The sequence below is a fragment of the Oncorhynchus tshawytscha genome, linkage group LG08 (assembly GCF_018296145.1).
Source record: "Oncorhynchus tshawytscha isolate Ot180627B linkage group LG08, Otsh_v2.0, whole genome shotgun sequence".
NCBI classification, from domain to species: Eukaryota; Metazoa; Chordata; class Actinopteri; order Salmoniformes; family Salmonidae; genus Oncorhynchus; species Oncorhynchus tshawytscha.
The window spans coordinates 13,789,804-13,809,128 of NC_056436.1; the positions used below are offsets into that span (position 1 = coordinate 13,789,804).

Below are 19,325 nucleotides of genomic sequence, written 5' to 3' on the forward strand. Positions count from 1 at the left end.
ACTTGTGAAGCACAGCTGAGTGAGCATACATTTACATAATTAGCTTTGTATTTTTATTTTACTAGGCTGATGGTGCCTGTATCTGATGGTCAGTATCAGCGAAGGGAGAGAGCAGCAGACCTAGGGTCAGCCTCTCGACATCCCTCTGCTCTCTCTTTCCTCCGCGGACCAAAAAGGGAGTCTTTCAGCTCATGACGAAACTGGAGTCGTTATTTCTGCCTCGTGTACAAATTACTGGTATTAATCCTATGAGCAGAGAAAGTGAAATATTCCTCGACACTCATAAAAAACAGCATCTCTTTGCTGTATTTGTTGACAGTCTCTCTCTAGTCGTGGTTTTAAACGTTTTCAAATCTCACAGTATCAACTTTACTGTAGCTTTCTTTAATGTCTGCTACTTTATTGCAGGCACCGTCATCTGTGCCATCCGATTGGCCAGCGGTAACTATATAATGCACTTGATTTGCTCTCTGGGCCCGCCCGGAAAACAGCGTTTGTGCCTTCAGACACATGAAATGCTTCAAAATAGCAACATTTCGCCAACCCGCGCGCAGAGCAGCTGAATCGGGTGCACCTACATACAACGGACATAGACAAAAAAATAGGAACACAAGGCTTTATCGTTGGGTTTTTTACAGACATGTTTGGCGATCTACTGGGAACGCTTTGGAGATCGACCAGTCGATCGCGATTGACGGGTTGGTGACCACTGCTCTAGAAAGTTGAGTGAAGTTACAATCTCGTGCTTCTCTCTGTGGCCTGATATTTCTGCGCTGCAGTCCCGGGGGAGCTGCACGGCAGCCTCGGTACCACTGCGCGCGCCTGAAGTTTGGCTGTAAGGTCCCAGTCGAAAACTTTATTTTGTCATTCTGTGTTCAGGAATATTTAAAATATGAATATGTTAGTTGTCTGCTGTGTGAACAGTATAGGAATACCAGGTGTTAAAAGCAGAGGTACCCCATCCACAAATTATAGTCACTTTACAAGAGAAGGCAGAGTTTAGCTGTTCATTTCATTTCAGAGAAACTTGAATTACAACCTCATCTCTACAACTGTCAAAGACAGAACAGAACCTCTGTCTTTCTCCTTCACACAGACAAATTAGACATTAGGTGACCGCCAAGGCAACATTGATTTTGGAGGGGGCAGGGCTAGACTTCTGGAAGTACTATATTCCAGCAGCATACCACCCTGCATACCAATGCTGGCTTGTTTCTGAAGCTAAGCAGTGTTGGTCCTGGTCAGTCCCTGGATGGAAGACCAGATGCTGCTGGAAGTGGTGTTGGAGGGCCAGTAGGAGGCACTATTTTCTCTGGTCTAAAAAATATCCCAATGCCCCAGGGCAGTGATTGGGGATACTGCCCTGTGTAGGGTGCTGTCTTTCAGATGGGATGTTAAACAGGTGTCCTGACTCTCTGAGGTCATTAAAGATCCCATGGCACTTATGGTGAGAGTAGGTGTGTTAACTTAGGTGACCCAAGGTCACCTAACAATCCCCAGTTTACAATAGGCTCATTCATCCCCCTCCTCTCCTCTGTAACTATTCCCCAGGTCGTTGCTGTACATGAGAATGTGTTCTCAGTCAACTTACCTGGTAAAATAATGGATACATTAAAAAATATATATACAGTTGAAGTCGGAAGTTTACATACACTTTGGTTGGAGTCATTAAAACTAGTTTTTCAACCACTCCACAAACTATAGTTTTGGCAAGTTGGTCAGGTCATCGACTTTGTGCATGACACAAGTAATTTTTCCAACAATTGTTTACAGATTATTTAAATTATTATTCACTGTATCACAATTCCAGTGGGTCAGAAGTTTCCATACACTAAGTTGACTGTGCCTTTAAACAGCTTGGAAAATTCCAGAAAATGATTTCATGGCTTTAGAAGCTTCTGATGGGCCAATTGACATCATTTGAGTCAATTGGAGGTGTACCTGTGGATACATTTCAAGGCCTACCTTCAAACTCAGTGCCTCTTTGCTTGACATCATGGGAAAATCAAAAGTAATCAGCCAAGACCTCAGAAAAAAAATTGTAGACCACAAGTCTGGTTCATCCTTGGGAGCAATTTCCAAATGCCTGAAGGTACCACGTTCATCTGTACAAACAATAGTACGGAAGTATAAACACCATGGGACCACGCAGCCGTCATACCGCTCAGGAAGGAGACGCGTTCTGTCTCCTAGAGATCAAATCAAAATCAAATCAAGTTTATTAATATAGCCCTTCGTACATCAGCTGATATCTCAAAGTGCTGTACAGAAACCCAGCCTAAAACCCCAAACAGCAAGCAATGCAGGTGTTGAAGCACATTGGCTAGGAAAAACTCCCTAGAAAGGCCAGAACCTAGGAAGAACCCTAGAGAGGAACCAGGCTATGAGGGGTGGCCAGTCCTCTTCTGGCTGTGCCGGGTGGAGATTATAACAGAACATGGTCAAGATGTTCAAATGTTCATAAATGACCAGCATGGTCAAATAATAGGTCTGGGACAGGTAGCACGTCCGGTGAACAGGTCAGGAATCCATAGCCGCAGGCAGAACAGCTGAAACTGGAGCAGCAGCACGGCCAGGTGGACTGGGGACAGCAAGGAGTCATCATGCCAGATAGTCCTGAGGCATGGTCCTAGGGCTCAGGTCCTCAGAGAGAGAAAGAAAGAGAGAATTATAGAGAGCATACTTAAATTCACACAGGACACCGGATAAGACAGGAGAAGTACTCCAGATATAACAAACTGACCCTAGACCCCCGACACATAAACTACTGCAGCATAAATACTGGAGGCTGAGACAGGAGACTCTGGCAGACACTGTGGCCCCATCTGATGATACCCCCGGACAGGGCCAAACAGGAAGGATATAACCCCACCAACTTTGCCAAAGCACAGCCCCCACACCACTAGAGGGATATCTTCAACCACCAACTTACCATCCTTAGACGAGGCCGAGTATAGCCCACAAAGATCTCCGCCACCGCACAACCCAAGGGGAGATGAACGTACTTTGGTGTGAAAAGTGCAAATCAATCCCAGAACAGCAAAGGACCTTGTGAAATGCTGAAGGAAACAGGTACAAAATTATCTGTATCCACAGTAAAACAAGTCCTATATCGACATAACCTGAAAGGCCGCTCAGCAAGGAATAAGCCACTGCTCCAAAACCACCATTAAAAAGCCAGACTACGGTTTGCAACTGCACATGTGGACAAAGATCATACTTTTTGGAGAAATGTCCTCTGGTCTGATGAAACAAAAATAGAACTGTTTGGCCAAAATGACCATCGTTATGTTTGGAGGAAAAAGGGGAAGGCTTGCAAGCTGAAGAACACCATCCCAATCGTGAAGCACGGGGGTGGGCAGCATCATGTTGTGGGGGTGCTTTGCTGCAGGAGGGACTGGTGCACTTCACAAAATAGATGGCATCGTGAGGGAAGAACAATTATGTGGATATATTGAAGCAACATCTCAAAACATCAGTCAGAAAGTTAAAGCTTGGTCGCAAATGGGTCTTCCAAATGGACAATGACGGCAAGCATACTTCCAATGTTGTGGTAAAATGGCTTAAGGGCAACAAAGTTAAGGTATTGGAGTGGCCATCACAAAGCCCTGACCTCAATCCTATAGAACATTTCTGGGCAGAACTGAAAAAGCGTGTGGGAGCAAGGAGGCCTACAAACCTGACTCAGTTACACCAGCTCTGTCAGGAGGAATAGGCCAAAATTCACCCAACTTATTGTGGGAAGGATGTGGAAGGCTAACCGAAACGTTTGACCCAAGTTAAACAATTTAAAGACAATGCTACCAAAAACTAATTGAGTGTATGTAAACTTCTGACCCACTGAAAATGTGATGAAAGAAATAAAAGCTGAAATAAATCATTCTCTCTACTATTATCCTGACATTTCAAATTCTTAAAATAAAGTGGTGACCCTAACTGACATATAACAGGGAATTTTTGCAAGGATTAAATGTCAGGAATTGTGAAAAACTGAGTTTAAATGTATTTGGCTAAGGTGTATGTAAACTTCCGACTTCAACTGTATTCCACGTTTGGCTCCTGAGTGGCGCAGCGATCTAAGGCACTGCATCTCAGTGCTAGAGGCTTAACTACAGACCCTGGTTCGATTCCAGGCTGTATCACAACCGGACATGATTGGGAGTCCCATAGGGCGGCACACAATTGGCCCAGCGTCATCCGGGTTATGGTTTGGCCGGGGTAGGTCGTCATTGTAAATAACAATTTCTTCTTAACTTGCCTAGTTAAATAAAGGTTTTTAAAAAAGTAAACTTGGACTCGGCCTTAGCATTGATTTGACTTCACCAGGTAAAAACAGCTCTTATGGAATTGACCTACAGCCTGGTCTCTAAAAAATCTGTCATCAACAGAACCTGCGTGACCTGGAAGTGGTTTAGGAGAGAGGGGGCAGGGCAAAACCTCTAGCTGTTGTATTTCTGTTAACACAAGCATTGACATCACCACCACTCATAGCACCTCATATAGGGATGCGTCCCAAATATCATATTCCATATATAGTACACTACTTTTGACCAGAGCCATGGTCAAAAACGAGTGCACTATATAGGGTTTAGGGTGCCATTTGGGACACCATATAGCAGTTCCAGAACCAGAACAGTAATCCCACACAAGGCAAAAAAAATCTATTATCATTTTAATTACATCATTGAAGCATAGATGCATTACTTGTGAAAAAGGTAGAAAAAACAGCATGTTTCAGTTTTTCTCAATAAGTTAAACCTCTCTGGTCAAATAGGGTCGGGCCTGCTCACAAAACAGAATCAGAATCCTCTTGAAGATTTCCAAATAATAATAAAAATAACCAAGGAAGTATACTTATGTCATTGAAATTAATGTTCATCTCCTTGCCATATGTTTAATAAACCTGTTAAAAAAAGATGCAAGTGGCTTATATTACAATACAGACAGTCCTTCTTTCACCCTTTTCCACAGGGGTTTTCCACGCAACAACGAAAGCAGTTTTCATGAAACTAAGTTTAATCTTTTTTTTATTTTTATTATCAACAATTAAACTTAAGCTTCGGGTTATAGTTGGTAAAAAAAATTAAACAAAAATAAACAAAATAATAACGATAATAATAATTACAGTAATGACAGTAATAACAAGAAAGGTTAAGTAATAAACACAGTCCTGTACAGTCAGGCAGTCTTCTGATAGGCCACAGCCTTAGTTCTATTCCTTCCATTCCAAAAGACAATTGGTTGGTTGGTCTTTGACAGTTTGCAGGCTCATGCTGATTGTGTGAGATGGTGGCCAATCATTGATGGTGCTGCGGCCTCCAGCCCTGCTCCACTCAAATCCCCCCCAACTCCATCTTTGGATGTGGAAAAATGCCTTCCCATTTCATTTACCTGGGGTAAGAAAACACAAGAAGAGGGTTGAGACTTAATAATCCACTATATGATTGTAGTGCACAATACTGTATTATTTAACACACTGTTAATTGAATACTTTTGGAATATCTAGTATTTTATAAGCCCATATGGACAAATGCATCTTAATATATAATATATTATACAACGGGTGGTTCTAATCCTGAATGATGGTTAAAACCGCATTCCAGCCGATGTCTATTCCACAAGTTACCACCGGCTAAATCTATGACGTTAAAATGCCTATTTACCCTGTTCCATCTGACTGCGCAATCCACTGTCTCATCAGCCCAGCCAGGCAATTTATAAACTTGATCTCCACTATAACCCTAGACATTATCTCTAATTTATTTTAGACTAACATGTAGTTTTCAACAGCAGAGATTTGTATGAACCTTGCTGTCTGTCTCTCCGACATTTGCAAAATTGTTTCAAAGTTCAAATTTGATCTCCAGTTGCCCCATAGTAATGAACGTGTCGGGACAAGACACACAGGCAGGCAGCATTTCTCAGCCAGTCAAAATCATGAATCAGCTAGCATCATTTTTATGGATATAAACAAAGAAATGTCAATTGAAAAAAAGGTCAAACCAAACGAAGTGCAGCTAGTTTGCAGTCTTTCTAGCTTCAGTTTGAAGTGTTTGTGTTAGCTGTGTTGTTGTCTAGCTCCTCTGAACAACAGTGTCCTAATGATAGAGCACATTTTCTATGCCAGGCAAAATCGCACATCATTAGGTCATTATTATGGATGTATCCAAATAAATGTCACTAGAAAACAGCTTAAACAAATGAAAATGTATTTATTTTATTTTTTATTTCACCTTTATTTAACCATGTAGGCCAGTTGAGAACAAGTTCTCATTTACAACTGCGACCTGGCCAAGATAAAGCAAAGCAGTGCGACAAAAACAACAACACATAGATACACATAAACAAAACGTAGTCAATAACAAAAAAGAAGAAAAAAATAGAAAGATACATGTACAGTGTGTGCAAATGTAGAAGAGTAGGGAGGTAGGCAATAAATAGGCCATAGAGGTCAAAAATAATTACAATTTAGCATTAATACTGGAGTGATATGTGTGCATATAGGGGTGAGGTAGTTGGGTGTGCTATTTACAGATTGGCAGTGTACAGGTACAGTGATCAGTAAGCTGCTCTGACAGCTGATGTTTAAAGTTAGAGAGGGAGATATAGGACTCAAGCTTCAGAGATTTTTGCAATTCGTTCCAGTCATTGGCAACAGAACTGGAAGGAAAGGCGGCCAAAGAAAGTGTTGGCTATGGGGATGACCAGTGCAATATACCTGCTGGAGCGTGTGCTACGGGTGGGTGTTGCTATGGTGACCAGTGAGCTGAGATAAGGCGGAGCTTTACCTAGCAAAGCATATAGATGACCTGGAGCCAGTGGGTTTGGCGACGGATATGTAGTGAGGGCCAGCCGACGAGAGCATAAAGGTCACAGTGGTGGGTAGTATATGGGGCTTGGTGATAAAACGGATGGCACTGTGATAGGCTATATCCAGTTTGCTGAGTAGAGTTTTGGGGTATATTTTGTAAATGACGTCGCCAAAGTTAAGGATCGTTAGGATAGTCAGTTTTACGAGGGTATGTTTGGCGGCATGAGTGAAGGAGGCTTTGTTGTGAAATAGGAAGCCAATTCTAGATTTAATTTTGGATTGGACATGCTTAATGTGAGTCTGGAAGGAGAGTTTACAGTCTAACCAGACACCTAGGTATTTATAGTGCAGCTGCAAATGCAGCTACTTTGCTGTTATTCTGGCTGAACTTTTTGACGTGACTGTAAGTTAGCCATAGTTGGCTAGCTAGCAAACAAGGGATAAGAATGTAGCCAGTATGGCAATGGAAACATTTAGAACAAACAACAGGGTCGTGTCCATAGATACAGAACAAAAAGACTGAACGACTGGGTCGCGTCTCTGGCAACCGAACCGATAGATCGAACGACCAGCCGGCTTGGGTATCGACCCTAGATATCGGGACTGTATCTTGTGGAAGGATGAAATAGTATGACTAAATTCATTTAAATAAATAAATAAATACAAATATGTCAATCATTATTTAAATATGTTGGTAACCCGTTGTATAAAGTGATAATGCCCTCGTCTCGGGCCTAACAACACCCAAAACGTTATATGCTCTGGTATTATCACCTCATTACACCACAGATCGTCATCCTGTCAACGGGACAGTTCTAAATCATGCAGCGCGTTGTGTCAAGATCTCAAATTTTAGAGAAACAACAAATTATCGGCTGAAAGATTATATATATGCTAATATAACTGCACTGTCCAATTTACAGTAGCTATTACTGAGAAAAAAATGCCATGCTATTGTTTGAGGAGAGCTCCTAACAACAAAACCATTTTTTCACCACAATAGTTTTGATAAATTCACCTCTGAAGGTGAAATGTGTACTTACATTCTGAAATCTTGCTCTGATTTATCATCCAAAGGGCCCCAGAGATAACATAAAGTGTCATTTTGTTAGATAAAATCCTTTTTCATATCCTAAAAAGGTCCATATAGCACGCACGATTGATTTTGTATTTCAACTCGTTCAATTTGCAAAGAAAGGAATCTGTGAAAATCTCACTCTAAACGTTGTTTGAATGAGTCAAATCACATTCGTTATCTATTCCTCAGAGATCCTAGAAGGTAGCAAGACTTCACTATTTCATTAGGGGTGTAGTATATCCTATAGGACACCATATTTGGTCAGAGAGGAGATGCCTTCATGGCACACCGATGACGCGGACGGCCATCTCTTGAACGACTGTATCTTTGTGAAATAAGCAACAATCGGGGTCAAACAAAGCTAGCTAGATAGCCAATGAGCTGGGCTTTACGGGAGTATCCTAAAACCGTTTACATGTCGTAAAATGTAGCTTCTAACCTTCTAACAGCATGCCTTTTCATTTTGGACAAAAATTATAAGGATATTCAGAGTTACGAAGTTATGAAAACTGGTTGTTTTGCAAATGTTGAACTTATAATATGGCTACTAATACTTGGAAAGCTAAATCAAAGTCCAAGTATACAGATTTGACGATATTCTTGCAGAAAAATGGAATATGAATGTCTTCTTTACAATTTGCCCAAATGTACCTGGGGACTTCACACTAAAAGTCTTGTGGATCAGTCATACTCCAAGTTATCCATCTGAAACGTTGCACATACACTGCTGTCATCTTGTGGACACTATTAGAATTACATTCAGAGTGATGGCTATAACAGTGGCCTTTCTCTTGCATTTCAAAGATGGTGGTAAAAAAAAACACTGGTTGGTTTTTTCTTTGTATTTTCTTCTATCAGATCTATTGTGTTATATTCTCCTACATTCAATTCACATATACACAAACTTCAAAGTGTTTCCTTTCAAATGGTACCAAGAATATGCATTTCCTTGCTTCAGGGCCTGAGCTAGAGGCAGATAGATTTGGGTATGTCATTTCGGCGAAAATTGAAAAAAAATGGGTCTATCCCTAAGATTTATTGAAAACAGGATGCATGTTTTGGAATATTTTTATTCTGTACAGGCTTCCTTCTTTTCACTCTGTCATTTAGGTTCATATTTTATTATACCTTTATTTAACTAGGCAAGTCAGTTAAGAACAAATTCTTATTTTCAATGACAGCCTAGGAACAGTGGGTTAACTGCCTTGTTCAGGGGCAGAACGACAGATTTTTACCTTGTCAGCTCAGGGATTCGATCTTGCAACCTTCCGTTTACTAGTCCAACGCTCTAACCACTAGGCTATTGTGGAGTAACTACAATGTTGATCCATCCTGTTTTCTCCTATAACAGCCATTAAACTCTGTAACTGTTTTAAAATCACTATTGGCCTCATCTTGAAATCCCTGAGCGGTTTCCTTCCTCTCCGGCAACTGAGTCAGGAAGGACGCCTGTATCTTTGTAGTAACTGTATTGAACATATAGAACGAACAACTGGGTCGCATTCATAAATATCGAACCAATCAAACTAACATCTCTAGCAACCAAAAGATGAGAAAGTATGAGTTATATATAAAAAAAAGAAATATTTAAAAAAAAATCCCTACTGGTAAATGTGTGCTTTAGTATTGTTTTCTTTGGCAACTGTGGTGTAAGTAAGATAAACACCTCAGTTCTGTACATTACCTTGGAACAATTAACTCTGCAAAGGGATGAAGCGCCGTTCATTATTTCCAAGGTAATGTACAGAACGTCGCCATTTATGCCTTACATAATATACCATATAGCAGACGGTTTTATCCAAAGCGACTTACAGTCATGCGCAAGTGTCCATTTTACGTCAAATCAATCAGCAATCAATCAATTCGTCCTTGAATGAGAGGTTTCCTACCTTATATGAAGGTTGTAGTGAGGTGCCTGCTGTGGTCAGTCAGTCCAGTTCATGTACCTCATCCTGCTGCATGGGGGCAGAAGCGGTCCTGCCTGGCTCAGCTGTTCTCTTGGCCATGATGTCCCACTGTGGGGCTTTGGGCTTTGTTCCTAGCAGAGGACAGAGGGATATTAATTCACACACAAACACACGCATGGCAAATGCACACAGCCACACTATGTAGTCTATCCTTAAGCCTTTGCCGCATTCATCACTTTGTGACTTATGCTGATGGAGCAGCAGCAATAAAATATGACCTCTCCTGCCCCCTGGTGGTCTATGTAGAACTGCATGATCATGTCTACCATGTCTCTGCCCTGCACTGCAGGAGAGCCATTCTACCCAGTGACACACCTCTTGTCCCAAACCCCAACCCCGAGGACAGAAAGACATTGCTACAGACAGACAATTACAGACTCAGACTAAACAGGACTCTAATCCAACTGCTCTGTTCATACAACATATCAATGAGATTGACCCGAAACTTACAGTAGCCTATACATGTTATTCATGTAGTAGTGCAGTCTGTGATGTGTAGCACATTTCTTTAAGCTCAGAGGATGTTTCCAAAATGAAGGAGAGAAAGACATGGAGTGCCGGTCAGACAGCACATATCCATGGAGACTTGGCTCACGTCCAAACTCCAAACCCAGAGAAGATGTCTGTAGCTACTAGCTAGTCTACACTGCAGAACTAAAACAACCACTCAGTGTAGGTAGCCTATTGACTTATCTCCCTCTCCACATATCACTCTCTCTCTGCAGGACATATTAACACACATTTATTTTTATATGTGCTCTTCCTTTCTGAACAGAGCATGGACATAGTCCCTAATGAGTGTGGTCTGGTCCAGGAGAGGAGGGTTGTTACCGGTGAGGTCCCACCGGACCAAACTACCTCTCTAGTCTCAGATAGTTCCTGGCTACCTTCCGTTACCATGACAACACCCACCATATAGCCTGGAGCTATATAAACCACAGGGAGAGAAACCAGCATTCACTACAACCTACTGAGATGGATATACAGAGACAAAGAGAGAGACAGAGAGAGAGGAGATATGGAGATGAGAGAGCGAGATGGGGAGAAAGAGCATGAGAGAGAGGGAGATGGAGGGAGGGAGAGAGATGGATAGAGAGAGAGATAGAGGGGAGAGATGGAGATGGAGGGGGTGATGGAGAGACAGAGAGATGGGTGGGAGAGAGAGATGGGGAGGGATGAGAAAGAGAGATGGGGGATGGGAGAGAGAGAGAGAGAGAGAGGAGAGAGCAGGGAGGGGGGAAAAGAAACTGGAGAGGAAGAAGGTTAGCTAAGGAGAGTAAGAGAAAGAGAGTGAAAGGTGAAGAGTTGGTGAGAGAAAAAGTAGACATCCGTAACCACAATTACAGTAGTACAGTATATTGAGACTGAAAGGGAAACTGAAAGGGAGTGGAGGGGTGGAGAAAGGTAGAGGTGGAGGGGTGGAGAAAGGTAGTGGTGGAGGGGTGGAGAAAGGGTGGTGGAGAAAGGTAGTGGTGGAGAAAGGTAGAGGTGGGGGAGGGGTGGAGAAAGGTTGGTGGAGAAAGGTAGTGGTGGAGAAAGGTAGAGGTGGGGGAGGGGTGGAGAAAGGGTGGTGGAGAAAGGTAATGGTGGAGAAAGGTAGAGGTGGGGAGGGGTGGAGAAAGGTGGGGAGGGGTGGAGAAAGGGAGGTGGGGGAGGGGTGGAGAAAGGTAGAGGTGGGGGAGGGGTGGAGAAAGGTAGATGTGGGGGAGGGGTGGAGAGGGGTAGATGTGGGGGAGGGGTGGAGAAAGGGAGAGGTGTGGGAGGGTGGAGAGGGGTAGAGAAAGGTTGAGGTGGGGAGGGGAGAAAGGTTGAGGTGGGGGAGGGGTGGAGAAAGGGGTGGTGGAGAAAGGAGGGGGGGTGGAGAAAAAGGTGGGGGGGGTGGAGAAAAGAGGGGGATGGAGAAAAGGGGGGTTGGATGTTGTGGGAAAAGAGAGGCAGCAAAAAAGTAGAGGGAGACAAATACAAAAGATACAAGATGTTGGGGAGCAGATTAAAACCAGAGGAGGGTTAGGGTTAGCCAAGAACTAGGGCTGTGGCGGTCACAACATTTTGTCAGCCGGTGATTGTCAAGCAAATAACTGTCGGTCTCACGGTAATTGACAGTTAATTAGCATAAACACATTTAGCATCTCCTGGTTTCCATACACAGCCTACAAGTCATGTTAAAAAGTCTTAATAAATCCATGTAATATAGCCTACACCTTCACAATGAATCCATTATTTATTTTAGACCGGTCTAAAGAAACATGATATGAAGAAAATGTAGTCTATTTGAGAAGAACAGAATAGCATACTCTGAGTTGTCCTTATGTTAGGTCCTGATGTGGCAATGTCAAATGGCTGTGGGATACACTAGTTCATTTAGCAGTTTACTGACACTGGCCATATTCAACGAGCCAGCCAGCCAACGTTAGCCATGGCATTATTTGATATTATTTCAGTGTATGAAGAATTCAATTGAACAAAGCTGAATAAATGTAAATATTTTCTACAAACGATCTGAGGGAGTACGCACATGCGGCTATTCTGTGTTGAGCGGTTAACAAAGAAATAAGTACTAGAGGTCGACCGATTATGATTTTTCCACGCCGATACCGATTATTGGAGGACCAAAAAAAAGCTGATACCGATTAATCGGACAATTCTTTTGTTGTTGTAATAATGACAATTACAACAATACTGAATGAACACTTATTTTAACTTAATATAATACATCAATAAAATCAATTTAGCCTCAATTAAATACTGAAACATGTTCAATTTGGTTTAAATAATGCAAAAACAAAGTGTTGAAGAAGAACGTAAAAGTGCAATATGTGCCATGTACGAAAGCTAACGTTTAAGTTCCTTGCTCAGAACATGAGAACATATGAAAGCTGGTGGTTCCTTTTAACGAGTCTTCAATATTCCCAGGTAAGAAGTTTTAGGTTGTAGTTATTATAGGAATTATAGGACTATTTCTCTCTATACGATTTGTATTTCATATACCTTTGACTATGTTCTTATAGGCACTTTAGTATTGCCAGTGTAACAGTATAGCTTCCGTCCCTCTCCTCACTCCTACCTGGGCTCGAACCAGGAACACAACGACAACAGCCACCCTCGAAGCAGCGTTACCCATGCAGAGCAAGGGGAACAACTACTCCAAGTCTCAGAGCGAGTGACGTTTGAAACGCTATTAGCGCGCACCACGCTAACTAGCCAGCCATTTCACATCGGTTACACCAGCCTAATCTCGGGAGTTGATAGGCTTGAAGTCATAAACAGCACAATGCTTGAAGCATTGCGAAGAGCTGCTGGCAAAACGCATGAAAGTGCTGTTTGAATTAATGTTTACGAGCCTGCTGGTGCCTACCATCGCTCAGTCAGACTGCTCTATCAAATCATAGACTTAATAATAACATAATAAAACACAGAAATACAAACCTTAGGTCATTAACCCACCGTTCCTTGGCCGTCATTGAAAATAAGAATGTGTTCTTAACTGACTTGCCTAGTTAAATAAAGGTGTTTTTTTTTTTAAATCGGCCAAATCGGTGTCCAAAAATACAGATTTCCGATTGTTATTAAAACTTGAAACCGGCCCTAATTAATCATCCATACCGATTAATCGGTCGACCTCTAATAAGTACTCCTATATGCTTAATTTAGAGTTATTAATGTAACTTTAATTGTTCTACAAACGTTGAGCTATATGTAACTCACCACCTGGATTCGGTCTTATGTAGCAAAATTTGAAATTGTGTTTTTACATTATATAAAAGTAGAGACTCAGAGCTACAAAATGGTATATAATACACTGTATTTGAAGAACAATGGGAAAGTAATTCTGATTTGAAAGTTGATCAACTTGTAAACTCACTTTTGAGAAAATCGCCTTTGAATGTTCTGCTAAAGAGCCATCTACACCCATTCAGCATCGTTCACACCCTCACCCTAACCTTTAGCCCCACCCATCTCGTTTCGCTCTCTAAGTGCACACTTGACGCTCTGGCCAATGATTTGTTTACCTCTGGATAACATGAAAACAGCCTAACCAGCTCTGCTGTTAACAATTTCATTACGCTTTTTTGCAGAAGTTTACTGACACCAATATTCAACGGGTGTTGTACACACGTCACTTAACGTTAGCTAACGAGCCAGCCAGCCAACGTTAGCTAGTTAAACAATAAACAGTGCCAACAACGCCACAGTTCTGGGAGCTAACCAACCATGTTCAATGTTAGCTAGCTAACATTAGTCTCTAACTAGAACAGCATACGGCTCTGGGAAACTAATAATAATGTCAGCTAGGGAGCCTGCCAGCTGATGTTAGCTAGCTAGCTAACAGTACACTTTAGTTTAAGACATATAGCTTGCTAGCTAGGTAAACAAAGTGTAAGTTCACACACGTCACATAACGTTAGCTAACGAGCCAGCCAGCTAACGTTAGCTAGTCAGACACCAATGAACAGTGCCAACAATGCCACAGTGCTGGGATCTAACCAACCATGTTCAATGTTAGCTAGCTAACATTAGGCTCTAACTAGAACAGCAAATGGCTCTGGGAAACAAATAATAACATCAGCTCGGGAGCCAGCCAGCTAATGTTAGCTTGAAACAACTTTCTGTCAAAATTACAAAACGTGTAATATCTGAAAAGGTAACATTAGCTAGCTAACGCTAGACTATCTTACCTGTATACATCATTGTGCATGGACGGGTCTCCCTGTCAGGAATGCCATGCCACGGTTTGAAGATGAAATCCAGAGACAGGTGTTTCCTCCATCTCTGTAGCTATCATATTCTAATTCCACTTATTTCAAAACTTGATCCTCCAGAAAGTGGACAGCCACACTTATGCAGCTCCATTATACAATACATTTTTTTAAAAGCTGTGTTCGACAGGATTACCAACACAGACTGACCAGCTTCTATGGCAGACCAATCTGAACTCCGCTTTTGGGATGTCCAGCCCACTCATTATCTCAGCCAATCATAGCTAGTGGGAAGGTTGCTGACTTTTTCTGTGGCTTAATCAACAAGGCTCGTAATTTAACAATTGTATTCATATTTACAGATGACATTCCAGCTTGTTATCAAGGCACATGAAAGTTCACATGTTCAAGATGGCATTTCTGCAACAAACAAAAAACGCATTTTGATAAAAAAATATTTTTCACATTCAAACGGCTCTCCTGTTAAGTCGTGACTTGCGACAAATGCCTAGTTTCCTGAATCGGGTCACATATGTTTTGATTTTTAATACAGTGTAAGACTGCATGATGAGACTAATGATGATTTGAAAGAAGTTGCTTGAAAGGCATAATTTGACAAGCACTTGATAATGCCTTGAATTTCCCGGCGGCATCCCCTTTGTGGCAGTAATGCACCCTAAAAAATCCATGCCTTTTGCGGACCGGGGGGCAGCGGTGTGCCCTTCTCCCTGAGTGTGATGCGCAATCCGAAGCGTCTCTCATGGCTCTTCGTCACGTGATCAGATCTTTCTCACAGGCTACAAGACAGACACATCGGAGACGCAACTGTGCATGTCCTTATCCAATTCCGAGGTGCATATTGAAGATATTGGATGAGCTGTCCACATGTACTTTTCGTCAGCCAACAAGATGAGTAGGCCTAACGAACAGGAAAATAACTAGCCTATGTCAATCTACTATCACCATAGTACAGAATTTGACCTATGCTATGCGAGAAATAACGCAATTTAATAAAGCCCCTTAAATTTTAATTGAATTGAAATAAATATTCCAAACAGTCTGGGACAGTTGTGGGATGCGATAGATCCCAAATTACTACAACCACTAGCATCAACAAAAACTTTTTTATGCAATGTGGCTGACGCAAACAGATCAGAACCATTAGCTTAAAATGTTGATCAACTATTAGGCTATTTCTTCACATTATAAGCGCAGCAATGCACACATGTACAAATGTTCCATTAGCTCGAAAACACCATTATCAAAAGTGACCGCACCTGCAATTATCCATGTAATTCTTTATTATTAAGGTGCATTTTATGGTGAAAATGATCTTCCCCAAACTTAAAACTCTCACGCAGCATACAGTATGCCAGTTAGGCTCTACACCCCTTGTGAAGAGGATTAATGTGCTTCATTTTAAGAAGTTATTTGGCACTTCAGTTGTGACACAAACCTTTTTAAAACATATAGGCCTATGGGTTACGCTACATGAGGTGTGAGACTATGATTAGAAAAAGTCACACAAAAAAAGGTATTGTTTCTTATGCTGGGCATCATTCACAAGTGATAGGATAATATTGTCACCCATCACACTAGTCTTGATTTAATCTTGTCTTTACATATACTAAATAATATATGTGTGACATTTGTTATGATTTAGAATTGACCATAATCACGTACCTGTATCGAAACAGGGGCAGCGGGGAAAAATACATGTCATCTATGCACATAAATAGCCAATGGAAGATGTTTTCCCCGTGGTTTATTTTCATGCCAGCCAGGTAGGCTATACTCCTGTTGTAAAGAGAAGCAATGTGCTTAACATCAGGAACGTTGAGAAATAAATATAGTAGGCCTAACCTATAGAAAGCTGATAGGACCCTCCTCTTTTTAATAGAGGCCATCACTCTGTGTTCTGCCACAATTGTATAGCCTATAGAAATGTGGCGCAACATGAGCTCATGGGCTCTCATGAAGTGTTTGATTAGATTTTCGAAAACTTTTGCATTGATGTCAGAATGATTAGAGGGACAATAGAGTGCTGAGTACCAGACAGTTATCAACTTTGGTAGGCTACTAATGACCAGCAGCAGCATCAGAGCTTGGAGAAGCCTAATTACCGTGATTAAACGGTCATGTGGAATTTGACTGCCTTCATGACTCGTGACCGCCGGTGTGGCGGTAATTTGGTCATCGCAACAGCCTTAGCCATGACCACACTGTCTTCCATCTACGTCATCCTCCTCCAGCCCCTCTCTACCTCTGACCCTCTCCTCGGTCTCTCACCGTCCATGCCGTTGTGCTGCTCGTAGGTGCGTTTTCCCAGGATGGTAGGTGATCCGTTGTTGAGGATGTTAGGTGTCGACTTGATGGGTGTCAGGCTGCCCGTGGTTACGGTCTGGCCGCGCGGGAGGTCAGGTTTGGGTGGGCACGGGTGGGCCTCTGGACATGGAGAGAAGGAGGGGAGAGAGAGAGGAAGGGAGGGAGAAAGAGGAAGGAGAGAGGGATGTTTGAGTTTAATCAGCAAAGTTATGAATTTCAAATCAACACTGGCTAAAACAGACTATTATATTTAATATATGCCATTTAGCAGACTGAAAATTAAAGACTTCTCTATAGATGGGTGAGAATGAGATTCCCACCAAGATATCGGACCACTGACTCCAGAGGCTTCCTGTCAACCGGCTTCAGTGGCAATGGCTTTTTGGGCTCGTCTGGCAACCGCAGCGCACCTGGAAAACACCACAGCACAGGGTTAGTATGTGTAGCTGTTACATAAGACCTTAAAAAAAAAAAAAAATACAACAGAAAAGGAAAATGGCATTTCTTATTGGACAATTACAGTCTCTCCCTGTTTTACTCAGTCTCCTTTGTGTGGTGCTTTAATGAACAGGACACAGGTCTACTCAGTACTCTCAATAGGCCTTGATTTGACCTGTGTTGAGGGGGAGGTAGGAGTGGAGAGGGAAGGTTTTTTTGTGGAGGACAGGGGTGGAGGATTCGACAATAGGGGTGGAGGATAGGGGTGGAGGATATGGGTGGAGGAGCGGAGGATAGCTGTGGAGGATAGGAGTGGAGGAGTGGAGGATAGGAGTGGAGGAGTGGAGGATATGGGTAGAGGAGCAGAGGATAGGGGTGGAGGAGCAGAGGATAGGAGTGGAGGATAGGGGTGGAGGAGCGGAGGATAGGAGTGGAGGATAGGGGTGGAGGAGCGGAGGATAGGAGTGGAGGATAGGGGTGGAGGAGCGGAGGATAGGAGTGGAGGAGCAGAGGATAGGAGTGGACGATAGGGGTGGAGGAGCGGAGGATAGGAGTGGAGGAGCAGAGGATAGGAGTGGAGGAGCGGAGGATAGGAGTGGGGGATAGGAGTGGAGGATAGGGGTGGAGGAGCGGAGGATAGGGGTGGAGGAGCGGAGGATAGGAGTGGAGGAGCGGAGGATAGGAGTGGAGGATAGGAGTGGAGGATAAGGGTGGACGAGCGGAGGATAGGAGTGGAGGAGCGGAGGATAGGAGTGGAGGATAGGGGTGGAGGAGCGGAGGATAGGAGTGGAGGAGCGGAGGATAGGAGTGGAGGATAGGAGTGGAGGATAGGGGTGGAGGAGCGGAGGATAGGAGTGGAGGAGCGGAGGATAGGAGTGGAGGAGCGGAGGATAGGATTGGAGGATAGGAGTGGAGGATAGGAATGGAGAATAGGAGCGGAGGATAGGAGTGGAGGAGCGGAGGATAGGATTGGAGGATAGGAGCGGAGGATAGGAGTGGAGGATAGGAGTGGAGGATAGGGGTGGAGGAGCAGAGGATAGGGGTGGAGGATAGGAGCGGAGGAGCAGAGGATAGGGGTGGAGGATAGGAGTGGAGGATAGGAGCGGAGGATAGGAGTGGAGGATAGGGGTGAGGAGCAGAAGATAGGGGTGGAGGAGTGGAGGATAGGAGTGGAGGATAGGAGTGGAGGAGGAGGATAGGAGTGGAGGATAGGAGTGGAGGATAGGGGTGGAGGAGCAGAGGATGGGGTGGAGGATAGGAGTGGAGGAGTGGAGGATAGGAGTGGAGGATAGGAGTGGAGGATATGGGTAGAGGAGCAGAGGATAGGAGTGGAGGAGCGGAGGATAGGAGTGGAGGATAGGAGTGGAGGATAGGAGTGGAGGATAGGGGTGGAGGAGCAGAGGATAGGGGTGGAGGATAGGAGTGGAGGATAGGAGCGGAGGATAGGAGTGAGGGATAGGGGTGGAGGAGCAGAAGATAGGGGTGGAGGAGTGGAGGATAGGAGTGGAGGATAGGAGTGGAGGATAGGAGTGGAGGATAGGGGTGGAGGAGCAGAGGATGGGGTGGAGGATAGGAGTGGAGGATAGGGGTGGAGGAGCAGAGGATGGGGTGGAGGATAGGAGTGGAGGAGTGGAGGATAGGAGTGGAGGAGTGGAGGATATGGGTAGAGGAGCAGAGGATAGGAGTGGAGGAGCGGAGGATAGGAGTGGAGGATAGGGGTGGAGGATAGGAGTGGAGGATAGGGGTGGAGGAGCGGAGGATAGGAGTGGAGGATAGGGGTGGAGGAGCGGAGGATAGAGTGGAGTATAGGGGTGGAGGAGCGGAGGATAGGTGTGAAGGATAGGAGTGGAGGAGCAGAGGATAGGGGTGGAGGAGCGGAGGATAGGAGTGGGAGTGGAGGATAGGAGGGGAGGATAGGAATGGAGGATAAGAGCGGAGGATAGGAGTGGAGGAGCAGAGGATAGGAATGGAGGAGCAGAGGATAGGAGTGGAGGATAGGGGTGGAGGAG

General features: G+C 43.5%; 1 protein-coding gene across 2 annotated transcripts in view; it reads right to left on the reverse strand.

Annotated features, from left to right (window-relative positions):
- Positions 1-4,657: 4,657 nt before the first annotated feature.
- Positions 4,658-19,325, reverse strand: part of LOC112256892 (metastasis-associated protein MTA1-like) — a 79,748-nt gene continuing 65,080 nt past the window's right edge. Inside the window, exons 15-18 of one of the 2 annotated variants that reach the window (XM_042325263.1) lie at positions 17,199-17,288; positions 16,843-16,998; positions 9,779-9,927; positions 4,658-5,391 (exon numbers count right to left, since the gene is read on the reverse strand). In XM_042325263.1, the coding sequence (XP_042181197.1) occupies positions 9,818-9,927; positions 16,843-16,998; positions 17,199-17,288 (356 nt within the window). In that variant the 3' untranslated portion in view covers positions 4,658-5,391; positions 9,779-9,817. Of the gene's footprint in view, positions 5,392-9,778; positions 9,928-16,236; positions 16,351-16,842; positions 16,999-17,198; positions 17,289-19,325 lie in introns of those variants that run through there. The other variant, XR_006083865.1, reaches the window with a different exon arrangement.